Below are 27,294 nucleotides of genomic sequence, written 5' to 3'. Positions count from 1 at the left end.
GGTGTGATTGGTCTGGATTTCCATGCTGGTCCCTCACATGTGCGCTTCTCTACCTTCCTTCCATCCATCCTTACTACCTATCCCTCCTCCTTCCTCCTCCTCCTCCCTCCCAGACGTCAGCTGCTGAGCTGGCGTCAGTGATTTAAACAGAGACTGAGAGGGAAATGTGTTTCTGTGAGAAACAGCAGCGCGTGTGGAAAGAGTTTGAGTTTGCCTTACAGGCTGTCACATGGTGGAGCAAAGCCAAAGCCAAACAACTTTTTGTTCCCTCTGTTCTTTGGAGCAACCCCCTCCCCCAGAACTGGGATACAAAGTTTTGACATTTCTAAACAACAAACTATTTAATTATTTATTTATTTATTTACTTATTATACCACCTTTCCACTGGGCTCCACTTGAAAGCAACAAGTATTGTCAGCTTGGAACAACAGCTTGTCTTTTATAGCTTTAGAGCCCACAAAGAGGAAAAAGGGGGAGAGGAAATGCCAAAGCAATATTAGCTGCTGTTGAGTGGACCGCGGCCGAACTGCGATGATCGTGTCCAACGTGAGCCTGAGCGGCTGCGCGGAGGTCAGCAGCGCTCTGTGCGCCGGAGCCGCGGAGGGAGGACAGCTGGGGAGCGGCTCGCACCGGCACACGCTCACCCCGACAGGACACCTGATCGTGGCCGTTTCCCTGGGCACGATCGGAGCACTGGGACTGGTGAACAACCTGCTGGTGCTGGTGCTTTTCTGCCGCTACAAGATGCTGCGCTCCCCCATCAACCTGCTGCTGATGAACATTTCCATCAGCGACCTGCTGGTGTGCGTATTGGGCACTCCGTTCAGCTTCGCGGCCAGCACGCAGGGACGGTGGCTCATTGGAAAAGCGGGGTGCGTTTGGTACGGCTTCGCCAACTCCCTGTTTGGTGAGTAAACATGTGGCATATCTGTGTGATGTGATGTGATGTGATGTTCACAGGACGAGTAGTTTGGGTATTTTTATATTTGTAGACCGCGGTGTTTGTTTGACTGGGTGTGATGAACGCTGCGCTGCGCTACGATGAGTGTTAAGTTAAGGTTCATATAGAGAAGCATGCATGTTGTGACGGTGCGTCTTAACTTAAATCGGCATGAATCTTTAAATAACGATAAATGCACCCGTTTCTTATTAATTCTATTTTCACATGAGCAGTGTTTTTTGCTTGCTCTCAGTCTTTGTGTCTGTTTTCCCATGTGTGAGATCATCCTGCAGCCTGCAGTCACGACTGAGAGCACATACATGTTGTACAGTGTAAGGTCTTGCAAGAAAGTGCAGATTTCCTAATCTAAGAATACTGTAGAGGCTCCATGACAGGCGAGACTTTAAATGATGCGCATGTTTAATTACCCATTAATTACGAAAACATTTGTTTTTTTGTTATTTGTAGGCTAGATCTTGGTGTTGGTACTAATGTGACTGATGAATCACATGCATTGCATGACATCACACCGCAGCCTGTGGTTATTCAGAGAAGCCTCCCCTCGCAGATGCTCGGACATTTGTTTAAATGTCACTAGACTCTCTGAAAACACGTCACGCATGGGTTGTCAGCAGGTGTTTTAGATGCAGAGAGTGCGGCGCTCTGTTCAATGGCCGCTAAACACTCGTTTAGCTCAGTGGAGTGGCTGTAGCCTGCAGGCAAGTGCAGCTTCATCACTGGACTGCCCGCGCGTGTGTGCGCGCTGCTGTGCTGCAGGGACACGCAGTCTCAGTCCGTGAGCAGGCCACGATAGAAGCGCCAACAGCAACTGTAGCAGAATAATATCACCCGAGGGAAATGGGTAATAAGAAGGCAGAGTATAGACGCTGGATACCCAGGATACAAAGGAAATGGGTCACAATGATGTAGCTGAGAAATAAGGGACACACTCACTCGCCTGGATTTCGGCCAAACTGACAGACTGAGCTCTAAAAATAAAAGAAGTTTTGGAGAGACTAGAGATGCAGTATACAATACTTTCATTTAGGGCTTTGTAGAACAGTTGTGTATCAGTGTTCACACTGTTGTTGCTTCCCAAAACTTGGAGGTTTTTCAGAAGCCCACATTCAGATTTGTGCATGATCAAATTTGGTGAGAATAAAAGCTGACTGGCAACAAAACCAAAAACAGTCACGATAAAAAGCTAATTAAAATGAGTAGAAAATCATCAATACTATGTGGTTGAAATTCATGAGCCAATCATAAAAAAATAATTAAAAAAAGCTGAGGTAGGAGTTAAAGGTGCAGAGAGTGTCAGACTCTCTGATGAGTTGTAGTAGAGGGTTCCAGCGATGAAGAGGGCAGGAGGTTCGAGCAATGACGCTGGAGGCGAAAGATCAGAGAGTATGAGTAGGTGTGAGGTTGGAGGAGTTCTGGAGGTACTACTGTAGGTTATGGAAAGCCGTGAAAGTAAGAAGGAGACTTTTGGAATGACACAGTGTAGGAGCTGGAGGACAGCGGTGACATGGAGCTGCTGACAATGATTCTTTAAAAATGACCCATTCACACATATACAGCAACCTCTCTATTACACATATGTCATATCCATTCACATGCACAGCCAACAGGAGTCATTTGGAGTTTCCAGGGACACATCAGCATGCAGACTTCTAGAGGAGCAAGTGACTAAACCCCACAGTAGGGTAGTGAGCTGATCCGCAGCTGCCTCTCAGAAAGTATTAAGAGCATGTCACATGCTGTCAATACACTCGAGTGGTGATCCATGTGCGGATTTGCACCAAAATCTAATCATTTCTTCCTTCCATTCCTTCCATAACCTACTGTATATTCCCAGAAATGTAATCAAAATCCATCCATTGCTTTACGTGCTATGCTGCTCACAAATGTACAAACATGGCCAAAAAAAGAAGCGGTCATATTTTATTGGAACAAAGAAAAGGCTTTGGTGAATAAGGTAAATGGAAGAATTCATATATCCCTGTCTCAAGCTCACCTGCAGTACCTCCGAAGCCCACCAGTGGGCTGTGTCCGACACTTAACAGTAAATGAATTTAGATTGATACCAGATTGAAAAGGAGACTCATTTTTGCATCAAACATGAAAGAGGCTTCTTTCGCTCACGACTTCTGCCTCACGCTTGATTTAAGGTCCCAGTTTCACTAATTACTTTAAAAGCTTTTCAAGCCATTCAGACAACCTTTGAAGACCAGCATGAACGAGATATTGGCTTTTGAAAACATCCATTTCTTATCTCCCTGACATTAGCACAATGACATTTACGCTGCTCCGTTAAGCTGTCCAATCAAAGTGCACATGTTATTAAAGGATGTTTTGCAGTGTAGGTTTTCAAATCGGACAGGACAAGAGCTGCAGTTTGTATTAAAGCAATTCCAAATGTCAAAAAACTGACTTTTTATACGTTTAAAATCAATCAGTATGCCTCGAATATAAAATTGTGTAGCTTGCGTCTTTGTTGACACATAAACTCTAATCATCTACTGTCAGTCCGTAAGTCATGTTTGAATAATTTATGTATTCGTTACTTTGCTGCTCTGTTTCCGGCAATAAACTTTCCATCAATGAATCATTGTCACTGAATTTCATGGTCAGTTTACGTATAAACAAAACCAGACGCAAGCTACAAAAAAGACCTGAAGTTAATTGGCCATGACAATGTGTTAACAGGATTTAAAAGATGATTAAAATGTTTAGAAAGTGTTGGAAGGACCACTTTCTGGTGAAATGTACCTAATTATATTAGAACATTAGGACTTGTAATATAATATAATATAATATACTTACTTATAATAATAAATAAAGATTCCAGGTATTTGTCCTGAGCCACCTACTTAAGATTTAGTTGTGTTCTGTCATTTTGTGTTGTTTTTGGTCTTGTTGAGGTTACATTTTGTTCCTTTTTTTTGTACTTGTATGTACATTGGGTATCTCCTCGTCATGGTTTTGCATTTATTTATTTCTACTTATGTGGTGTCCCTGAAGTAATTTGCTGTCTTTTGTGGACAAGCTACATCTTTTTATGGCTGTTTTGCATTTCTTTGCCTTCATTGTGCACCTGTCTCTACTGCTTGTATGCGTTTTTGCATCTCTGTATGGTCCTTCTGTCCCTCTTTGTTGTCATTGTGTACCTCTTACGGATTGTGTGCGAGGATTGTGAATATATTTATTTTGGTGACACTAGCAGGTAAAGCCCATGGGACGGCCTGACTCAGTGAGTCTGTGGCTGTTAAATCTATCCATGCAACAGAGGAGGGAACTAAAGATTAACACATGCACATACACTCACAAACCACTTCCTTAGGTACACCTGATGAATGAAATGATAACATATCTAATCAGCCAAACACATGGCAGCAATTCAATGTATTCATGACAATTAAATGTTGACAAAAGAAGATTAAAAAAAGATTCCCTGGTCTATGGAGTCTCGACATCTGCTGCTGCGTTAAGTAGCCATCTCACGCCACGTCACAAAGCTCAAATAATCTCAAACTGCTTTTTGAACAATGAGGAGTCAATTGGCCTCCACAGTCACCTGATCTCCATCCAATAATAGTCTTCAGCAAAAGCACAAAGCTATCACGTCAATACAGAGAAATATGCCCACCTTGTTAAATCCCATCACATTCCCGCTCTTCTATCTCTGGTAACATGTAGGAAATCTTTATTCAAGCCAGTCTAGTGTAATTGTGAAGGACATTTTTACAGCAACTGAAATTAAACATCCCTCTTCATCTATCCTCTAGACTTCAGGCGAGATCAAACGCAGCAGTTCAATCTAGTGTTTGAAAAAATGAAACGTGTTATGATGTAATAACATTTTAAATCAAGGGGAAAAAGCATCTTTGTTTGCTGCTGCGTTGTGTTATTTGTCTGTTAGAAAGTATCTGGCTTAGTATCGCTATCACTCTGTGTATCCAGGAAAGACCGTTGGAATGAAAAACACAGAATGGTGTAAAGCTTTGTTTGTTCTATAAATCCCATCATACTCTTTTCTCCCACTCGGTCACCACTGCAGTAGAGAAATACTGTGATGTCCATAATCCTCAACAAAAGACAAGACTTTCATTAGGTACCAGGCGTCTGGGTGGCATTAAAGTATGATTCCCTCTAATGCACAAGTTTAAACCAGACACCTTATCACTAAATATATCTTTGTTGCTCCTTTAAGAGACCTTTCCTTCCCTATTTATGACTCCAGCTCAATTAGGTGGCTCACTCTCTCTGACCTTTATGGCAGAGCCACATTGTTCTCCTGTTTTTTTTCTCCCTGCTGGGACTTCTTTCTTCACCATCGAGACAAATTAGCATCTTGCTGGCCAGGTGCTGCACATGTGTGTATATATGCATTTTTCTCTTCTGTCCATCTGTACGTCATCATCTGTATGTGTAGTCAGGTGTGTGTGCACGTACATGAAGGAGGGCACTTCATTATACAGAGAGTTTATCCAGCGACTGTGTGCAGAGATCACTGGAGGCAGAAGGCGGCAGGCAGTAGTATGCAGGGACACGCAGAGGTGGTGTCAAATAAAGACAGAAAAAAAATAAGAAAAACATTCTCTCCTCTTCCACTGCAGCATAATGGAAGACAATAAAGGAGCAGGCACAGAGAGAGACATTCAAAAAGGCGGGAGGGATAAAGCTGTACAATTGGTGCCAGGAGGTAAAAGAAAGTCTTTATTGTGAGTTTGTAGATGTGAGCACACGCATATCTATACAGATCAAACCAAAGATGTTGGTCTCTTATTGTTCAGTCAATCAGAAATCTTAGATTTCATATGGGCTAAAAACAGAAGAGTAGAAATCGATGTGAAGAGGGACCAGGATACAATATCTTACACCAGGCTAAGAATGTCTTTTGTCACTGACAGTGATGCCCTCTCATTGAAAGTAACAATGATCTTATAGAGAAGCTTAACAAGGATTTTCTTTTTTTTTTATTCAGACACACTGTGTCAAAAGCTGCACATGCCATTATTCATCTGAATGAAAGAAGTTCATTTCCTTTTCCTTTCCCTGACCCTCCTCCGCTCTTTTTCTTACGCTCTGTTTTTATGGGCCTGTTGAGGAGTTACTCATCCACAACCAATAGGCACTCTAATGATGCCTGTAAGCCAACACACTCACACACACACACTCACACACACACACTCACACACACACACCTTACACTTTATCTTCATGTAATGTTTTAGCTTGTAAAATCTGAAGTCCTGTCAGAGATTTTAATAAATTGGCTCCTTGTGGATGTCACTGTTCAGGCACTCGTCTCAGCATCAAAACTCTATTTCATACACTGCGAGTTCACCCAGATACTGATAAGCATGCGAGGCTCTGTACTTTACTATATGAGTGAAAGTAAGTAGCCCTGCTTTGGAAAATGTATTAAAACTTAAGTAAGTTCTAAACTAAGCATAGTGCTGAAGGCTCTTTTTTTAGTTTGAAAGTGTGACAAAATCAAGGCTGTTCGGGGAAAGTAAAATTAAGTTTAGTTTAATTTGAACATCAATGTTTAGTAGTAGGTTTAAGAAAGGAACACGGTAGTGTAGTGATAAAGGAAACGGGAGAAAAAAAGTCTACTGCATGAGCAAATCCACGCACCCTCTCTTTTTCGATTATACCTTGTTAGTACCGGGTTGGAGCCGCCTCAACTCTTTGTGCAATGGATTTGCAAACAATAACTGATCAATTATGATAAACCTGAACAGTTTTGAAGAGCCTGAGGCCAGAGGATTGCTATCACATGTTTCATAAACAAGACAATTGTCAGTATTTAGAGCCATGGGGGACAACTAATAATTAGTTTTAGCAAGTCTGAGAAATTGTGATTCTATTTGGCTAATCGTGCAATTTTGGGTTCACCATGTACACCTACACTGAAGGACCACACAAGCTTGTGCTGTGTCATTATTTGCCTTCTATTTTGTCTACCTGTTATTTCAGCTATCAGGTAATCAGTATGTGACTGTGTTATACAAATCAATAATTAATCAATTAGTTTTTGTTCACATACTAAATAAATTAATTTCAAACGTTGAGTTAGATGAGCTACACTCAAGGACCAAACCAGGTGCCACTTTATTAGGTGTCCCGTGTACCTAATAAAATGGCTGAGGGTACAAATACGCAATTACATGCAGAAGCAAAAAATGTTTTCTAACTCGTTCCAATGCTTTACTTTAATATTTCATCCACCCAAATTAAAATCAATGGGCATGAAGGTCGGTCTTGTGGATTACAATGCCTTGAAAACATAACAAGGACATAAAGGCACATGAACACTGAGATTTACTCTCCTGCTGCTCTGTCTCGGACTTAATTGTGAATCTAAATCTGTATGTGCCAGTGTTTGTGTACGTATGTTCACAGCGCTCCCAAAAATCTAAGTAAGCTTCTTTAAATCTCGTCTCTTGCAATTCATTGCACGGATCGTGTCAAGCTGAGACACTACAGGGAGTGCAGATTTACAGCAGCACGTACAGTATCTGCTGCAGACCCAGGCATGCTGTCTGAAATATGATACTTCCATGTTCAGTCCAGGTGTTTTTATTATTATTATTATGCTGGTCATTTCACTCGAGAATTTTTTTTTGTAAAATTATAACCCTACCTTTTTCAAAGCTGTAAACCATGAGGTATACTTTTGATTTGAGCGAAGTCTGTGTGGATTTTTATCATTTATTATTATATTATATTATTATATGTTAATGCAGGGTAGATGAACATTTAGGCAGATTCAGTCTGAATTTGACGGCCTCATTAAGTGTGATGTACAGTAGTCAGAATGTCGAGGGGCAGAACAAGCCCACACATCAACTTTATGGTGTTACATCTCGCTCATGTACTACACACACACTGGCAGGTTTATTAGGTTCGCCTGTTTTATTGCCTGTTAACATAAATATTTAATAAGCCAATCCCATGGCAACAAATCAGGGCATTTAGTCATATATACACACGGTGAAGATGACCTGCTGAAGTTTAAACTGAGCATCAGAATGGGAAAGAAAGGGGATTTCAGTGAATTTGAATGTGGAAGCTGGTCTGAGTATTTAAAAAAAACTGCTCATTTACTAGGATTTCCTCATACAGTATTGTCCATCTCTAGGGTTTATAGAGAAGAGTCCAAAAAACAGCGAACAGCAGTTCTTTGGTCAAAAAATGCCCACACCATCTTTATTACTACTAATATTGATATTTCCGTCCATCCTGGAAGAAGGATCCCTCCTCTGTGGCTCTTCATGAGATTTCTCCTGTTTTTTCCCACTGCACAAGGGTTTTTGTGGAGTGTTTCCTCACTGGCTGTGAGGGTCTAAGGACAGAGGGTCTAAGGACAGAGGGTGTCACTTGCTGTACTGACTGTAAAAGCCCTTTGAGGCAAATTGTTTCAGGGATGTTGGCCTATATAAGTAATATTGACTTGATTTGATACGTTGATGCCAGAGGAGATTGTGTAGACTGGTTTGAAATAATAGAAAGGCAACAGTGACCCAATACATCAAACCTTTGAACAGATGGGCTACAACAGCAGAAGACCACACTGGGTGATACTCCTGCTGTCTTGTGGGTCCTGTCTACGTTTAAGTGGTTTCTGCATGCTTGGTTTTGTTGGGGTCACCTGAACATATTCCCTTTCTTTTCTTTTTTATTACTGCAGGTATCGTGTCCCTCATCTCCCTGGCTGTCCTCTCTTATGAGCGCTACACCACCATGGTGGTCCCTGCTGAGGCGGACCCCTCCAACTACCGTAAGATCTGCCTTGGCATCATCCTTTCCTGGGTGTACTCCCTCATCTGGACCATGCCACCACTCTTAGGTTGGAGTCACTATGGTCCCGAAGGTCCCGGGACCACGTGCTCTGTAAACTGGATGGCCAGGACAGCGAATAACATCTCGTACATCATCTGCCTCTTTGTCTTCTGCCTCATTATTCCATTCCTGGTGATCGTGTTCTGCTATGGGAAGCTGCTGTGCGCCATCAGGCAGGTAAGTCAATGGGGAAATGGGGATGACATCCATTAAAACTGCAGTATTCGCACAAAACAGCCTGGTTCCACCATCCACACTGTATATGCACCTGGGTTATTCCAAATTGAAACCACAATTTTTCAAAAACTTTTTCAAAGTCTTGACACTCTAGATTGTCAGTGTGGGTAGCAGCTCATATACTGTATTTTATCATGAAGTCAGCAAACACTGATGAAGAATATACATTATGTGGCTATATAAAGGAGAATACATTTATTGCAGGGAGAAGATTTCTGCTGTAAAGAACTTCTACCCCAGAAGCAATGCACACATTGTAAATGTAAATGTAAATTTCAGCACATTATCTTTATTATCATTTTACAGACCAAAGCATTTCTGTTTTGGTCCACTCACAGCTCTCAACAACTGCGTACAGCGGAAAGCTCTACAAAAATCTACATTTCTGTCAAAACATCCATTGAATGTTTTTGCAAACATGTGTAATGGGCAATCACAATAATTAGCCGTCATTATCACGTCTACCTCAGTCCTCAGCTGACGGCTTTTTACAAGTTTTTTTATCAAGAAACAACATGTCCACAAACTGTGTTTTTAGTGCTTTTAGTGTAGTGACCCGATTTTAATTTTGTACTAGAATAGGGTTAGTATTTCTGAAAAAGTGCTTGCCAACCTCACTCAAGTGCAGCGTGAAAGCAAACTCGGACTGGCTAAATGTTGCAACCCCCAATTGAACCGAGTTCCCAATCGTACCGAGTCTAGCGGACTATTAGGTGTGAAAACCACCATCATTTCACAATATTGGTACATGAATGTTCACAACTGCAAATGCCCGCTGATTTCCGTAATAGCAGCAATATGCAGTAAAAGAAGGCTACACTTAAAAAAAAAAAAAAGATGCAACCAATGCATCCCAACCCCGTCCCATCTGCTGTCTCGTCAAAGTGTCCTCTTCAACTCAGTGTTATGTAGGTGCGATTGGCCTCTTTATTAATGTGCTGTTGTGCAAGGATTTCGTCCTCTTTCTTTGCTTCTTTTAATCCATTTCTTTCACTTGGCCACTTTTCTTTTACTGCCTCTTGCACACTATCTATTTCCCGTCTTCCCTCATCAGCAGAAACACACCGTTCTTTGTCCAGATGAAAGGTGAGGGTGAGGAAAAGTGTTTCACTCCTTCGCTCTTTGTCTTCATACAGCTTTGCCTTTGTTACTCTCCTGAAAGTCTCTCATGTATCTATTATATGTTATCTTCTAAATGCTTATGTTCAGTAGTCAGGTCAGGCTGGATATGAAAAGCTGCAAAAAGATCTAAGTAGGTCAGCAAGTTGTCTATTAAAAGTTAAAAGAGTCACGCCCCCTTTTCTAATGTGATGATCATTTGGGCAATCCACATGGGGTTTGATCCGAGGTGGTCTGACATGTTTCATCTGAGACCAAATATCAGAGGAAGATGGTGTGAAGAGTGTTTGTGTGTGTCACTGTCAAACCTCTCTGTGAAATAACTGGCATATTTCAGTGTTCATGGCAAGAATAAGTGTTTCTTAATTGGTTAAATTATACTTGACTCACTGTTTATAAAAACTCTTCCTGAGAGGATTGTTAAGAAAAAGTAATGGAGAAATACACACCGTAAAAGAGATGACAGGCAGACGGACACATGGGCAGAACTGGTCCGTTGATTGCTTTCAGATGCTTCTTAACGTCTGTCAGTGTTGTCACCTCTTTTTATTGCACGGTTATGGCAAATTGAAGTCTCTTTCAGTGCAGAGGACAGACACTGTGAGAGGTGAGCTTGTCTCTTCGCGAGCACTTGAATCAGAGAAGATCTCATAACAGGTACATGCTCAAAGGTCCACTTTCGATTATTGGCTTCGGGCCTGGTGTCACTTTCTCAACCACGTTGACAGATTACATATCGATTGCTATGGAGTAAATACATAGGATCAGGCAGTGTCATCGACCTTTGTAAAAATAATATCCTTAACCCCCTTATGACCATCATGATAATCAGGCCGCCTGGATTTATTTTGATTTTATGGCCGTGAATGTTCAATGAGTCAGTGCTTCTTTCTGCCCCTTTTTTCCGGGATTACTCTCCCTTTCAATATCTGGCAGTTATTCAACCGTTTAGGAATTGCAGTTCTGAGAAGCTGACGTCACAATCGTGTGACGCGCTGGTGAATCTTGTCTGTGATTGGACGCTCGTTCCGTGGAAGTTCTGAAGGCTACCGTGATAAGTATATGGGTGCAAAGCTCTATTTCTCTGCTTTCTGGTTTCCATCAATCCGTCTTCTATCGCTTTATCCACCCTGGACAGATCGCCAAACCATAGATTTTGAATGTTCTAGATGCCACAAACAGCCTAGGAGTTACGGTTATGAGAAGTACGAAGGGTTAAATCACCTGCTACCAATACCAACTGTGTGTGTTTTAACTAATATGACGTTAAAGTTGAATACACCAGTGTTAACAGGAAACAGCTGTTTTTAAACTGAGAATAAATTCAATCATACAGTTGTTTTTTTTATTTCCTTTAATATTACAATTTGTTTCTATGAAGAGGTCAATTATTATATTGATGTGGAAAATTATCCAAGTTCTTGAATCAAAGTAAGTGAGAATGCCAAAGACATAAAATGCCAAAATAAATAAATATTATATTAGTACACTCAGCACCATACTGAGTCTACCACTGGATGATGTATGTTTTATAAATACAACCGTCTTGCCCTGATAACCACATAGAAAAGTCATAAAACAGTTTAGGCACATACATTATCTGCCAGTTTATATGCACTGTGGGGCACAGTGGTTACAACTCTGCAAAAAGCAAAGTCATTCCTCAAAGCCAAATCAATCATTATCAATTTAAATCCAGATCGTCCATCCTACTCAAGGATACAGAATGTGCACCAAGTGGATCTACTTTGAAATATTGGGTAATTGAGGTCATTGCTGCAAATGATTGGGATCTTTTTTCAGCAGAAATGCAGCATGCTCTTCAATAATGCTCTGTTTTCACACTGACCACAAGAAAATAACCACAAAAGCAGTTTTCATTCGATTCTAGTTGCAGAAATGTCTCACTCGGCATTTCACCCTCTTGAGTGTGTCCTTGTATTTTTTCAGCACTGAGTTGTACATATTTGGGAACCAGTGGACCTCATATAACCTCCGGCAAGTTTCCATGGCAACTGTCTTCTTTGTTGTCCTTTGACCAAGAACAGTGTGCAACACTAACTGGAATGGAAAGTGTTGTACTACAGGGAGCACGCACAGCCACTGCAGATTCAAACTGGACATAATTATGCTCATGGTCGTCCATGCGCGTGCCCAGAAGATTATGAAATTTCTGTCATATGGACCTCAGCTGATCTCTGCGCACACTCAGAAAGTATGACCCAGCCCTAATCATTTTGGCTCTTATGATTTGTTATTCAAACTAATCAGTTCATCAAAGGTGTCATATGATGCAGCATTTCATGTTTTGGTGCTTGGACAGTGACATGGATCCATGACACTTGAGAACAACAACAAACTCCGTGCAAACTCCGTGTAGAAAGAGTTCTGACCAGGTCGCCAACCCAGCTCTTCCTGCTGCAAAGAAGGAGCAAATAAACCAAAGAATATTCACATTTAATGAGGTGAAACCGGCAAACATTTTTTGTTTGTAAAAAACAAACAACAAAAAAACACCCTGATTAATCAAAATAGTGTTTTTTAGTACTTGATTAATCATTGCATTAATCATTTTATTTATAATGACTGCATTATTTTACCTGCTCTCTGCTCTTACTTATTATAATAATAATAATAACCAATTTATATATATTTATAGTGGCTATACCAAGCTTAAAATGCTCTTTTTTTTGCCTCAAAATCACTTGTTCCATTCCTGAATATTAGTCAGAGAGTACAACCCATGAAATGTACATTTCCACTTGCCAAAAAATGATTACAGCTCCTACCTTAATGTGACCTAGGTTTTTTTTTCTGGCTCAAAATCACTTGGTTGCAGATCGACAGCCCTATCTGCTGTCAATCACCACAAGTGGTGGAGTATTTTAATATTTTTAATATTTTATATATATATAAACACAAAATTACAGAACTTTATTTGCTGTATTTTGTTGTTTATGTGGATACATTTATTAGTTGGGCATTTTATTTTAAAATACATTTTGATGTATCTTTGCCCATATGTGGCAACAACTATGCCTTCTCCTCTTTGTCCTATTGTTTTGTATAAACTTTTTCCTGTCTGTATTCACTTGCCCTCTGAGAATCCTTCACCAACTCTGTTTTTCTCTTTTGACATCACTGCAGGCTGCTATGCATATCTTGTGTGAGTGTGTTTATCACACGCACACGCACACGCACACGCACACGCACACACACACACGCACACGCACACACACGCACACACAATACGTGCACACCTAAAGAAAGCTCATCTAATTTTCTACAGTCCCAGCTTTCTCACTCTGCTCTTACACTCAAAAAGGCTCTCCTTCTCCATCTTTCAGGCCTCTCCATGCACACTTTCCTTTTCAATGTGCCATTATCATCCATCTTCCTCACCTTGGTTGTCTCAGTTGTCATTATAGCTTCCATCCTGTCTCCACCTTTTCACCCTCCCAGAAAGCAAACTGCTACGCGTTGTTTTTGTATGAAAATGAGGCACAGCTACAGCGCATTTACATTTGACAGCAAGCAGTCAGAAGGTAGACTAAACAAGGAGTGAACAAGTGCAAGGACTTTGCTTTAAATAATGTGCATGAGCGTTTGGTCATGCAGCCCGACCGAAGAGAAAGGTTATGGACGATTGATGAAACGGGAACAGTTATCCACAAGTCTGCTGACAGTTACCAAATACAAGGGTGGAAGAGCAGTTTTTTGGATGACTTTGATGGACGGAGAGTGATTGCACAAACATGACAGTCACAGAAGAGCAGATGCACTCAAGTAGTGACTTCCACTCACAGTTAACCCAAAGCGATTGGGCAATGGTTTCCGAACAGGAGTTTATGGTAAGAAGACGTATTAGTCAGGTAACAATGTGTCGACTTGCTGTCCTGTTGGAAATTGGGGTGAGCAAATGAGTTTGCTAAATGAGTGTTTTGCTTTCCCCTAATGAATAAATATCCTTTTTATTAAACAATTAGAACACTTAAGTGGAATGGCTTTAGCAGCATCAGTACACTCACATTAATTCACATGCTAACGGTTACCTCATCAACCTATTTTAGCTGGACAAACATCACATGGTTCAAACTAAGACTCGCGCTCAAGTGACAAATTTTAATTCTAACCGTATGACGTCAATAATTAATAACCTACTTATCAGGGTTATTTTGATTATTAGATCTAGTTCCGATATAATTTGTTTTAATAGTTTGTGTCAGAAGCAGGCGCGAGGTTCCTGGGGCTGCAGAGCTATGACCCAGCAGCAACTTTGAGAGTGTATGGAGTCGATAATAAGAATAAGAATAAGAAGAATAAGAATAAGAATAAGAAGAAGAAGAAGAAGAAGAAGAAGAAGAAGAAGGACTTTGATGGGGAGCTTTGAACTGTGTTGAAGAAATTTGAACTGTGGACAGAAACTGTGGAGGGCAGCATTTAACCTCTTGGTGTACAACCAACTGGAAATTATTAAAAGAAGGATGAGGAGGCGGAGGAGGAGGAGGAAAAAGACCCCCCAAAGATGAAAAGCAGCATTATGAACCTGAGGTGTTGTTGTGTATTTCTGGGTGGCAGCGATCCATGAATTGATGTTGGTTTTTTCCCAAATTTCCCCCAGGGGAGGCAAATAAACTAACCTTGTACCCTGATTAGACGTACATCCTGCCATTGGCACCTTGACCAGTTACTAATGATATTGGACAGGAATAAATGCTCAGTATCTGCAGAATATTATATTATATTAATGATATTATTATTATGACTGCAAACACAGATAGAACATTTCAGTTCCTTTTGCATCTTTTATTTACAAACATGGCATGTTAGATTAAGGCAAAACAATACATGGCTAGGTTGGAGATAATTATCAGAGAAAATGGATAACAAATCGGGGGTGCATGTCTGCAGTCCTTAATTTGCTTGTGCATGCTTTTTGTCACGTGATATGTTTTAACTTTGATCAGTAACTTGCCCAAACAGCTTAGGTTCTGGCAAAGAGAGAAAGTAACTAGTTTACCCAGACACTTACTGTATGTCCAGATCATGCTTCCTGTTTTTCAGTCGCTCAAATCAGATCTATCACATGTGATGAAGTCATTAAATTATTCAGAACTACAATATTAATTATTGACTCTTGAACTATAGACTCTACAAGAAGTTTGGATGGCTGTCATCAAAATGCCACATACAGTAAATAAAAAGGGGCATCTGGTCCCAGTTCATTTGCTTCCAAAACAAAGTGGGACAGAAGGATCTGAAAGAATCAACCCCGCTTTTTAACTTACTAGATTTCATGATTCCCCAAGAGGATCCAAGTATCAAAGTCACATCAATATCTGAAACAACCGGGGGAAGAAACCGAGACACCAAAGAAAAGTTCAAGCTTCCGAGTCTCAGTCATCAAGGTCAAATGACAGATTTAAATAAGTGATGATTCCCATACAACAGTCTCATTACAGAAGCAGGACCCATTTTGATCATAGTCAGTTTTGGTTCTGGTTTTACCACTGAGTGGACTTTTTATTTTATATCTGTATGTGCCTTAATGTGAATTATTTCAGTACAAAAGGTAAACAAAGCCCCAGGTAATGATATAACCAGGCAGTAGCCAATAGTTGGCTAAAATTAAGAATTAATCTATCAGTCTTTATCACGTACCTGCAGGCAAAAAGGGTTTTGCTGTGTCTACATGATGTTAGTCATTTTAATTTTGCTCATTTTCTGGGCACTCCACCCATCCTGACCCAATAAGCCATGGCCTAATTAGAGAATCTGAATGTGAGGCAGCCGCTTCTGCAGCCATCTCTGTGGACAACATATATAAACAAAATAACATTTGGTCACAAGCTTTATACACTAATGCTTATTTGTTCAGCGTAGCAGTCATGAACAGCGATTCATTTCATGGAATTATAGTCTAACTCTGCCCCACCTGTGTTACTCCTCAGGATATAAATCTAACATACCTCTTGAGAATTGTGCATTGAAAGTGGAGCAGCGGCCACAGATATATTGTCACGTCGATGGGGTTGTTCCATGTTTAATTTCTTCACTAGCTTACCGCTCCCTCCTAAAAAAATAAACGGTCTGCTCATTGACATGTTGATCTCCACTGGAGATTTATATTCCAAACTAACTCTATTTCTTAATTAGATCCAAAAGTTTGTGATTTACTTTCTGCCAATGCAATTTCTTGTAACAAATGAACGTTTTGTGTTTTTGCATAGAGTAGAATGTTTTAAAGAATTTTAAAGGCATGCACGACTACAACATATTGAGAGGGTCTGTTCTAGAAGAAAGAGTTAACCATCAAATTAGGAATCCTCACTCAATTCTTGTGAAAACCTTTAGACTTCTGTGTAGTTGGGTAGTTACATTAGAGATGACCTGCAGCTCTATAATATCATTAGTTCTCTAAGATTAGATTCTGATTAGGGTTTGTTAGTTGTTACTTGTTCCAAATTTAAAGCTAAAGGAAGCTGTCACTTTTCAGTTGCAACTCCCAGACTTTGGAAACGTCACTTTTGAAACCAGTGATGGAGAACGTATCTAGGAAGACCTGTTCCCTAGGTAGATACAGGTTCTAATTAAAGATTAAGATAGAGACAAAATATATGCTTTTTCAGGTGAGTATGAACTCAGTAAAACATAATGTTATCATTAGTTTTGCACTTTGGATAATTTTTCCTTAGCTATGTTAAATTTAAATATTCATGTTTGTAACTAATTTGTTGTTGGAATGAAATGTACCATTATGTATTCCACTGGAGCCTCACTGGGACAATCAGTTATACTGTATACACAGGGCATGTGTTTAAGGCCGTAAAAAGGCATGTGTGTGTGTGTGTGTGTTATAGGCAGTTCCAGGACACCCTGACTGATGAGCCATTAGCCCCCCTGCTGCTAAACTGATGAAGCTCAAGGACAAAAGTCATACTATATGACTGTGTGTGTATGAGCTTCTATAAACGTGTGCAAGGGCATAATATTTCACAGCATAATGTTACCTGGTTTTATTGAGCAGATTTGGATAATGGGACAGTTCAATTTAATCACATGCTTAAATGTACACTCTCACATGTCCAGGAACATCTGTTCACTTACTTATTTGTGTAACTAATCAATGAGCTGATCAAGTGACAGGATAGTACATACATCACATGCTTAACGTACACGTCAAACATACAGCTGCAGATGCATGAGCAGCGTTTCTGTATCACAGAATTTCTTGCTTGTGTTCAAGGGGATAAATGAACAATATGTAGAACAGTGTGTTACAATTTACAGTTCCAATTATCCCACTTCAAAACATTGTGGAGTGCGGTTTGCCAAAGTTTCCAGAATGTGGAAGGAGCTGCTCTTGCTTACGTGTCCCGTCATCGTTTTTATTTGAATAACATCAAATCTATTTGATTAATTTTGATAATTATAAACATGATGAGAACACTTTGGCCTCGTTTAGACTGGAGCCAAAATTGGATTCGTAAGCATTTGTGATCTACCTGACCTCACATGTATTGCAAGTGATCAGATCTGAACTGCGCGTCCATTGTGACGGTGTCTAGTCTCGTCTTGGGCGTGTGGTGCAGGCTGACCAGTGATGCCTGGTGGGTTTGTCTATCTTGCTTTAATCCCATTTTTTAAAACTATCGTCTTCCACTGTGGCGATTGTTTGTGTAAGAATCCACTCAGAATTGCATTTGAAACCACCTCCGTATGTGGTTTTTATTTTTATCTGTCCAGAGTGCCAAAAAAATTAAAGCGAGATATAATCTGGATATGCATAAAAATCTGATTTGGGCTGCAGTCTAAAAAGGGCCTTGGACTTAACCTCTTTTATGTCTCACTTATTCCAGTTTTTTTTTAATATCCACATTTTATGCCTCGGGTATATCACAAAAGCCTGCGCCAGCATAGTGTGAATGAAGGCTGTCCATAAGCATGTGGATGTCTCTGTGGGAGTTCCTCTTTGTGTTTGAATTACATGGACTAAGTGAGTCCAATCATCAAATGAAATGAAATGAAATAAAATGCCCACTCTTTCAACAAAAGCTGTCACTTGTGAGAATGTGAGCCCTCAAGTGCTCAATTTACTTCCGCCAATTGACAATTTTCCCCACAGAGTTCCACCTTGTATTCAGCTTTGTGATGTTATTCTCTTCAATTTAACAGAGGTAGAGGTTCATACAGAATACTCAAGGATCCAGACATGTGAGGCATTCTTCATGTCAAAGATGTCAGTTGCGTTTGCTGAAAGCAAGCATGTGTAAGGACTGCAATGCACTCAACTTTAACAGCTTGTTCACAGCTGGCAGATATGATTCTTTTTTTCCCCTTTCTCTGTATTTCCGACACTTGGGGGAACATCACTCCTCTGATAGAGTCCCATAAGAGCTTGTAAGAAGCAGGGACTAGAGGCAGGATCTCCAGACCAAAAGCAATCTAACAATCTGAAAAAAGGCCCTTTGCTCAATTCGACTAGTCAATTCTGTACCAATCGTAGAGTGTCTCCGCTCCCTTATGTCCCTTAGGTGTAGTGCTGCTATTCCAAATGAGAATGAATGTCCCAGCACTTCGGCTCCAGTCACATGCCCCTGCACCCCACCCCCCAATTCAATACATCCGACCCCGAGTTCCCCCAGCAATCTTACCCATAATTTCAGTCGTGATTTCCTCCTTTACAAGTTGTTTGTCTGTGGAGAGCAGCTGGTGACACTTATTCCCAAGTGCTTGGCAGATTTACTTGACTTTCCCTCATTCAATAAAACTACAATCATGGTTCTCCCCCCCCCCCACCCCCAACCTTGCAACAACTCAGCGCAAGGGCAAAAGGTGGAGAGATGGAACAGGAGGATAGGAAACGTCGAAGAGGAGTAGTAGGGGGGCAGTGAATGTTTGTGAAGCAACTCAATGCAGCGTTGCGGATTCTTGCTGAGAGAGGACCTTTGATGGGTGAGAGGCTGGTGTAGTGTCTGGCAGACCACAGGAGGCTAGTGGTGTACAGGACTAATGCAACAGTCCTGCAATCAATCATGTTTAGCAGCCAACGACTGCGCTGGCAGAACACAGGAGCCGACTCAGGAGCTGGAAAAGCTGAGGCAAAACAAGGCAGGCAAAGGTGCTGCGTTTGTATGTGTGTATGTGCAGTGAAGTGTTGACTGACGTCTGGTTTAATGAAAGTGTGAAATGTACCATCAAATCAGTCTGGGGTGTTCATGTTATGGCTGATTTAGACTCCACAGCGTGTCAAGCTACAGAAACGGACAGAAAAAAAGGTGTCGCGCACCTGTCCAATTTTCTTGTGTCGTGGACACCATCATATTCATGTTCATCTATTACTTCATGTAGCCATCAGGCCATATTCTCCCTGGGTCTCTCTTGAGTGAAGCACAAACAATGCACCACTTCCATTACTCCTGTCATCATCTAAGTAAAACCACATCAATTATTAAAAGAAGAAACACAGACATGGATACAGATAAACAACCTGGCAGTTGTGGTCAGGGTGTAAACTGGCAACTGCAAAAGCTGGCTGGAGGGCAGTGGTTCCATGGAGAATAAAAAACTCCACTCATCCACCTCTTAAGACAGATGCAAAAAGATAATTGAATAGCAAGGAGACTCTCAAACGCTGTGTGAACTTGCAACATTTTCATATTGCTGTGGTGTTTTGGTACTAGACTGCCCGGTCCTGGGACACCGCAGCAATAAAAGTATTCTTGCAAGTTCAGACAGTGTGTGAGCGTCTCCTCACTACGTGGAAAACTTAAATTGAAAAATCATTAAGTTATGTCGAGCGACAGTTGTCAAAAGTATAAACCCAGGGCTGCTGGGAATCAACTTCACTTTGATATGTTGCAGTTTTAAGTCGTGCCAGCGAGGAGGGAGATCACAGAGGCGTTTTCCAGCTGAACATCACCAAGACTAACTTTTCACTCGAAAACTTCAGCAATTATAGCAATGCCTGAAACTATTACATTTACTATCCCGTAGTGTATGCCCAGTTAAGTTCAGTCAAAAGTTGGAGGTGCTTTGATTGCAGCACATGGTATAATACAATTAGGAAACGACCTGTAATGTATGAGGATCATTCATTTTATAGGGATGGGACTGGCTTTTGGAAGTTCAGAAGTTTCCCCCTCATTAAATGAACTTAAAGAGAGTTCCTCACAGCCCTCGTCTCGTATTTTGCTTCTCTCCACATCATTGCAGTTACATTCAACAGTGACAAGATGACAAGAAGCCTCTCAGCATTTCGTAGACTTGAACCTTGAGAAAGTGACTCTAAAAGATTGAAGGATAGACAGTCAAGAGTTTACAGTAAAGGGACTCAGAAAGTAACTGAATATAACTTCCTTTTTTTACTGGTTGAGGGGGTGTGGTGTATAAAAGTTGTCCAAGCTCAACACTCACAGGAGTGTCGAGAGTGGTGATAGTGCATTATCACAAAAAAAAAACAATAAAACATCATAATTGCTTCCAATGATTTGGCTAATGCATGGAGTTTGCATATTCTCCCCGTGTGTGCGTTGGTTTTCTCCAGGTTCTCCGGTTTCCTTCCACAGTCCAAAAACATGCAGATTTGGGGATTAGGCTAATTGGACAGGCCAATCCCAGCTGCCCTATGTCAGCTGGGAAATATTCTTATGTCATCAACAACATGCATTCTAATTGGTTAGCTGTATACCTGTTGGAAGAAAACCTTAAAAAACATTCACCTCTGTCAGAATGTCTGGAGATGAGTTTGAATAATATTAAAAATAGTGCAAATAAATGTTATATGAAGTGTCTGGTGGTCAAAGATCTGTTTTGAGGTTGACTGTGTTTGTGTATCAAGGCCCACACGGCCACACTCTCTCACCAGGCTAATGCTGGTCCAAGCTGAAAGCTTCACCTGCTCATTACAGCAATAACTGGGTGGACACCACTCATTCTAACACAACAGAACTTTATAGTCCCTCTGCTGATTTGCCATCAATAATTGGACTTGCATGACTCGCCAACAGAAATCTCTCATCTCCTCCCTATGTGCTCCTCAACTTCTCACCCTCCCCACTCTTTTATTTCTACTGCAATGCCACTTCTTCTCCCTCCTGTATGTCGCTGCACTCCTCCCTCCCTCTTCCTCTGTCTGTTCCCAGCCTCGTGTCTCGCTGATACTGCCTGCTCTCTGTCACACGGCTTCGCTCTCCACCGCATCTCACAGTCTAATAATTTGTGTCCGGTGCTGCTGTGGACAGACGAGAGAGCAGGCGGCAGCTGGAGAAGGTGGGGGAGTTATAAAGAGTACCCCCCCCCCACAACTGCCTTCAGCTGGGGTGATTTCCAACAGTTTGGCAGCCTCCCACCTCAGTGTAACCCAGTTAGCTGCCCTGTAGACTGCAAATTAACTGATTGTTGGTTTCATTAAGAGTGCATTGGTGCATATTGGCACATTGGTACGACCGTGTGTGTGGTTATAAGTGTTATTGTCTTGACCAAGTTTGTACTTAGGTGTTGATTTCCTTCAGCTTTTCTCTGTTCCTGCTTTTCTGTTACAGCAGGAACAGAACATGTGCTGGATAAGTGTCCCTGGAAGACAATGAGCCAGCATGAACAGCACCGGGATCCTAGACATGGCACCGCTCCATGAAATTCAGCCATTGTTCATTTAAAAACCACAGCTTTTCCTTCCATATTCTTTTTTTAAAGATAAGAACGAGGCAGATGCAAGAGGAGGAAACAAGAAAGGGAAGCAAGAGTGAAGCAAACAAGAGCAGAGGATAAAGAAGTACTGCATTATAGTGAGGTGTTTGAAAATGGGTTCTGGTTTCCTCACCAAATCCGTTTGACCTGGCATGGCTCATGTTGCTCCTCTGTAAACAGGAAGCAGAATTCTTGTCCTATTTATCCGTCCGAAGCTAATTTGTTGCCAAATGATAATACCGATGGATTCCTAGATTGGTTGAAGACATACATCTGAAAAGATCCTGTTATGTTATGTTGTGGTTGATCGCCACAATAAATAAATGAATAAATAAAACATTATGGAAGCAGCGAGACCCAGTCACTCAGTCAGTCCCACTAAATGACATTATTTACACAGCTCGTCCTTGCAGTTCGAGGATACGTCATTACCAGGAAATCCAGTGCGATTATTTCAAGAGGAAAAAAAATAACTCTGCCAACAAACATTCACCTGTCATTCCTCATCGGCAAATATGGTTTATCATTTCATTTGAAGCATGTCAGCAGCCTTTTGTTTGTACGTCGACAAAATGTTTTGTGTCCTTGCTGCTTGTTCCAAGTACACATTTAAAGCCATTAATGCCGTTGCTTCTGTTATCAACAGGCGGCTCCACTTGTGTGTACAAACAGCCAAGCATCTTGGACCAAACGAATGCTCCTGTGGCCAACGGTGAAAGTGACCAGTAAAGACGCAAGTTGAAAGACTAATAAATAAACAAATTAGAGCCAGAAAAATAACAACAAAAAGATTAAGCCAAAAGATGAATTGAACGAGCAGCTGTGCAGACTGGTGTCTGATCCACATGTCGGGAAATATGCATCACAATCGCATCACAACTGCTATGACAGGGGCAGCTCTAACGACTAAAGTTCTCAACAGACCTTTTTTTTTGAAAATGGATTTGTCGGAGTTGATTTATTTCAGTCCTGTCAGAGCATGGCATCAACATGGCTGCTTGCTTATCCCCGTCATCCCCCTGGAGACCAATTTCATGTATGTTTTGTTTTGGAGCTTGGTGCAGGTGACATTTCCTCTACATGCCTAGTGACACAGATTCTGTCCAGATTCTCTTGCAAATCCACAACATCCATTTTTGCCAAGAAAGTTACACAAATTAAATCTCAAAGCAATCTGAAAAGCATATTTGTTCAGTGCTTATTAAAATGTTCAATGATCTGTTTGCAGCTGTACTTACCAATCTTTAGCCACAGAGGCTTTTTGATAATAGTGACATAAGAAGAAGCTGATCCCACGCCCACCCACTCTCTGGCTTCAGAGATAATGAGCACAGGGTCACAATACTGACACTGATTTACCACACTGCTTTTTACAACCTAGGCCATAATAAGAGTCTGTAATGCTTTTACATTGTGAACTGTAAAAGAAAATTTGTGACCAAAATACAGATTTACAAGTTGACTGGGCTTTGTCTGTGAACTTTTACACTTAACTTCAAAAAAGGAACGGAGGAAAGAACATTAGTTTTCTGACAGTGATGAAACTTCCCTTGTAAATGATGTCTGTATAAATGTTCTATGTCCTCTCAGCTTGGGTAATGAAAATAAAAAAAAAAATTTTTAAAATGAGAGCCATTCAGACTCAAATATTTAATTTCAATCCCACCTTCTTGCTGTATAATTCAATTGTAGCCAATATTTCGGAGACCGAATATGCCAACAAAGAGTTGTGAACCACTCTCCCTGAAAACTAACACTGCTAAAAAATATGGATAGGATGGATGTCCCCCCCCCCCCCCCCCCATACTAGACTTTCCCATCATCTCTGACAGGAAGATAACGACTCCTGCACGAAATCTGCAGGAGATCTGACATGACTCTAGACAGGAAACTGTCACACATGCCCACAAAGCAAGCACAACCTGACTTCCCTCTCCATCAAAAGTGATCTTTTCTTACACAAGCCCAATGCTGAAACTTGAAGCATGCCGTGCTGCAGTATGGCAACACCAATTGCAGCCAGACACCTATTTTTTTTAAATAATTCCTCTAATTTGTGTCCGTTATTCCTGCAGTGTTAAAACTGGAGTAGAGCCGAAACAATTACTCGATTGATCGATTATTAATCGACTACTAAATTAATTAGTAGTAGGTAGTAGGCCTTTATTGTCACACATACTGAAGTACAGCGAAATTACAGCAATCAACCCGTCCATACACACATTAAGACAGCACAATAAGACAGACATGACAGGATGACCGAGGCAATGTAATGTATTTTAACAATTAATTGGTTTGAAGCTTTTTTCATTATTAAAACAAGATTTCTGATTGTTTTAGCTTCTTAAATGTGAATATGTTCTGGTTTCTTTGCTCCACATGACAAAGAAATCATTAAAACTGAATCATTTTAGTTTGTGGAAAAACCAAGATAATATTTCAAGCTTTGACAAATACTGATCAGCATTTTTTAACATTTTCTGAAATTTTATGGACCAAAGGATTACTCGTTTCATCGCGGAAATAATCAGTTGTAATCACAGGTCCATTAAATTTGGCTCCAGTCTGGAATGACTTCCTCTTAAAGGGTCTGAGCAGGAATAAATCTGACCGTTCATTGGAAATTCCACTTTTGGCAAAAAGCACACCAGTCACATAATCAAAAGCAACACAGCTACAGTTGATCCTCTTCCTTTGTGTACTACTGTTCACGCTCTTGCATTGTGACATGCTGTGATTAGAATAGACTGTTTGTCTACTCACAGATCATTTAAACAGCAGGTGTCATTGTGACAGCACAGGGCCGCAGAGTGAGTGCCTTTTCCCAACATGGCTGACACTTACTGAGCACATATTTTTTTTTTACTCCCAACATCAGTATTGAGACAGACAGAAGGAAGTTAAAGGTAGAAAAAACAATTACTGTCAAACACATCTTTCCTGCAGACAGGCATTTATGATGTTTTTTTGGAACAGGTTTCATTCCCATAAAAAAGGTTTATGTGTTGCTGGGGTTTTTTTTTTCCCAGAAGAAATGTTATTTAAAAAAAAAAAAAAAAAACTAAAACTAGCTGAGTCCAGCAGGGCTTTTGTGTCGTTTTTTTTCAAAATGTGATGCCGACAGCATGGTGCTAGTCCTCTCTGCACAGTGGTTTGTGCGTGTTTGTCTGTGCTTTGTCAATAACTTCTAATAACACAGAGAAAAGATAAGAATTCATTTGACAACAGCGGAGAGATTTTGGAACTAAACTGCAGGTCCCCAAGAAATTGCTTATGAAGCTGCTGCCATGCAGCCATTTAAAAGCCTCTCCGAAATCATCAAAGTGTTGCCCACAAAAGATCACGTCAATCATGTGAAGACACATGGAAGCGACGGAAACGTTTCACCCAGAGTGCACGAGCATTCAGCTTTCATCACGTTGAATGGGCTGGTGTGTTTGTTTGTTGTTAGTGCATATGGAAATGTGACACAACACTGACAGAAGAAGAAGAAGAAGACGAAGGTCATTTAGTTGAACAAAATGTTACTTTACAGGGAAAAACATTTAAGTGCATTCCTTATAAGAAACAAATACAACTTTAAGATTTGAGCAAACAAAAATCAAAATCCACAAATTGCAAATAAAATATCGATTTAACAAATTCAAAAATATTGTATTTTATTTGTTTAAATGATCGGAATATGGTTTGCTCCGACTCCTTTGTGTTTGCACTCCCTGATTTGTTCTTTGCGCCGTGGTTTTTGTTTGCGATTCTGACCATGGGCGGGCCTTAACAAGCTGGCTGCTGATTGGCTACTGAGTTTTGGACCGGACGTAGTAACAGGGTTGGAGTCGCTGTCCGACTTTTTTTAAACAATATTTAATATTTATATGACTCAATGTAATTTAATATTGATTTTGCAATATTTGCCTCAATATCAGTACTGCAACAGTCTTTAAAACTAGGAAAATAACTCAGATGCCAAATTACAATATGACCATATCCAAAACCTATGACAACATCCTGTCTTCCGTTACAATACTGATATAATAGACATTTCTTATAATTTATTTAGGAAAAAGTGGATGTGCTGATGGGTTTTCTGTCAGTAAAGTTTATGAAGATATTCCCTGTCAAATGGTTATGTCAGGCAATTTTAGACAAATCCTTTTTTGTGCCATTACACATTCAACTCTGTGAATTGCTGGTTAGCATATGAATCCATTTCTCTTTGAGGACATGGTAGTGCCTTTCACCAGCCACTCAGGCTTTGATTACAATCATCAGTGCTCACTCCCCATTTCCTCAATTTGTCTGATCGTTACCTCTTCGTTTCTTCAATCAGAACCAAGATTGAAGTCGCCGCCTTCTCATCAGAGGCGACAAAGTGAGGAAGTCACCAGAACAAGCCAACATGTAGGAAGGAATATGAAGCTTTGTTGTGCCAAAAGGACTCATTCGGTTAATAAAAATCACGTCTGAAACACATTGATTAAACAGGAGGTGGTGAAAAAAAACAAACACAATAATGTCCGGAGAGACACAAGAACACAGACGGCTCTCAACTCTTTCCAGCAGGTTACAAAATGATTTAGTGGAATTATTTGTGCGTTTGGTTTGTTTGACCAGAATCCGAAACGACAACAGAAAAAATACAATTTGTTTTGTAAAGAGCTTTCTTGTTGTTCCTGCTGAGTCAGAGATCTGATGACAGAGGGAGTCAAAAGTAGTTTCACCCCCCCTTGTTGCTTTGTGGTAATGGGCTTGTCTTCGGTGGGGAGGTGTGTATTGGGGGGGGGGGGGTAAAAGAAGGTTATTTTTGTCTTTCAAATAGGGACAATGCAAGAGCAAGTGCAATGAATAGAATAAACTGCATGTTTGCCGTCTCTGAAAGAAGCTGCAAAGGTCAGCAGTACTATTATGGGCCATACAAAAGTAAGCCATATGCTAATGTAGGTCGATTTCCAGGGCCAAGAGTCTTATTATTCCCTCTACCAAGGAGGGTTTTTTCTTCCTTTCTTTTTTCTGTATCTTGGGATTTGCCCAGCATTACTCAAAAGGATGACAATTTCTGGAGATTTATATTTTGGTGCAAAGATTAAGTAATTACATTTTGGTGGTAATCCAGATACAAATCTGGATTCTTGATTTATTAATTTTTTTTATTGTTTTACAGTACAGTGACACGGTGGGGAACGGAGTGGCCTTGGCAGAGGTTTCCAAAGTGCTGTATTTTTTTATAGCTTCATGGTTTATCTTTAAAAACGTCACAGTGATCGTAAAAGGAGTGAAAGTTGGTCCTGAACCCGCTTTACATTGAGTTTCCACGTGTTTCATGGTTAGTATTGTTACATGATCATTATAAATGCAATTCAAAGACTACATTTAGCTTGAGGTTATTCTGACTATTCCGTCTTGTTGGAAATGCATTTACGGTCACTCTAACAAAGACTAACAAATTAACACTTCTACATCATGGA

General features: G+C 40.6%; 1 protein-coding gene across 1 annotated transcript in view; it reads left to right on the top strand.

Moving 5' to 3' along the window:
* Positions 1-204: 204 nt before the first annotated feature.
* Positions 205-27,294, top strand: part of tmtopsa (teleost multiple tissue opsin a) — a 39,610-nt gene continuing 12,520 nt past the window's right edge. Inside the window, exons 1-2 of the mRNA XM_058629315.1 lie at positions 205-907; positions 8,637-8,965. Of these exons, the coding sequence (XP_058485298.1) occupies positions 532-907; positions 8,637-8,965 (705 nt within the window). The 5' untranslated portion in view covers positions 205-531. The remainder of the gene's footprint in view (positions 908-8,636; positions 8,966-27,294) is intronic.

Source organism: Solea solea, chromosome 1, assembly GCF_958295425.1.
Source record: "Solea solea chromosome 1, fSolSol10.1, whole genome shotgun sequence".
Classification (NCBI taxonomy): domain Eukaryota; kingdom Metazoa; phylum Chordata; class Actinopteri; order Pleuronectiformes; family Soleidae; genus Solea; species Solea solea.
This window is presented reverse-complemented; position numbering and strand designations above follow the sequence as displayed.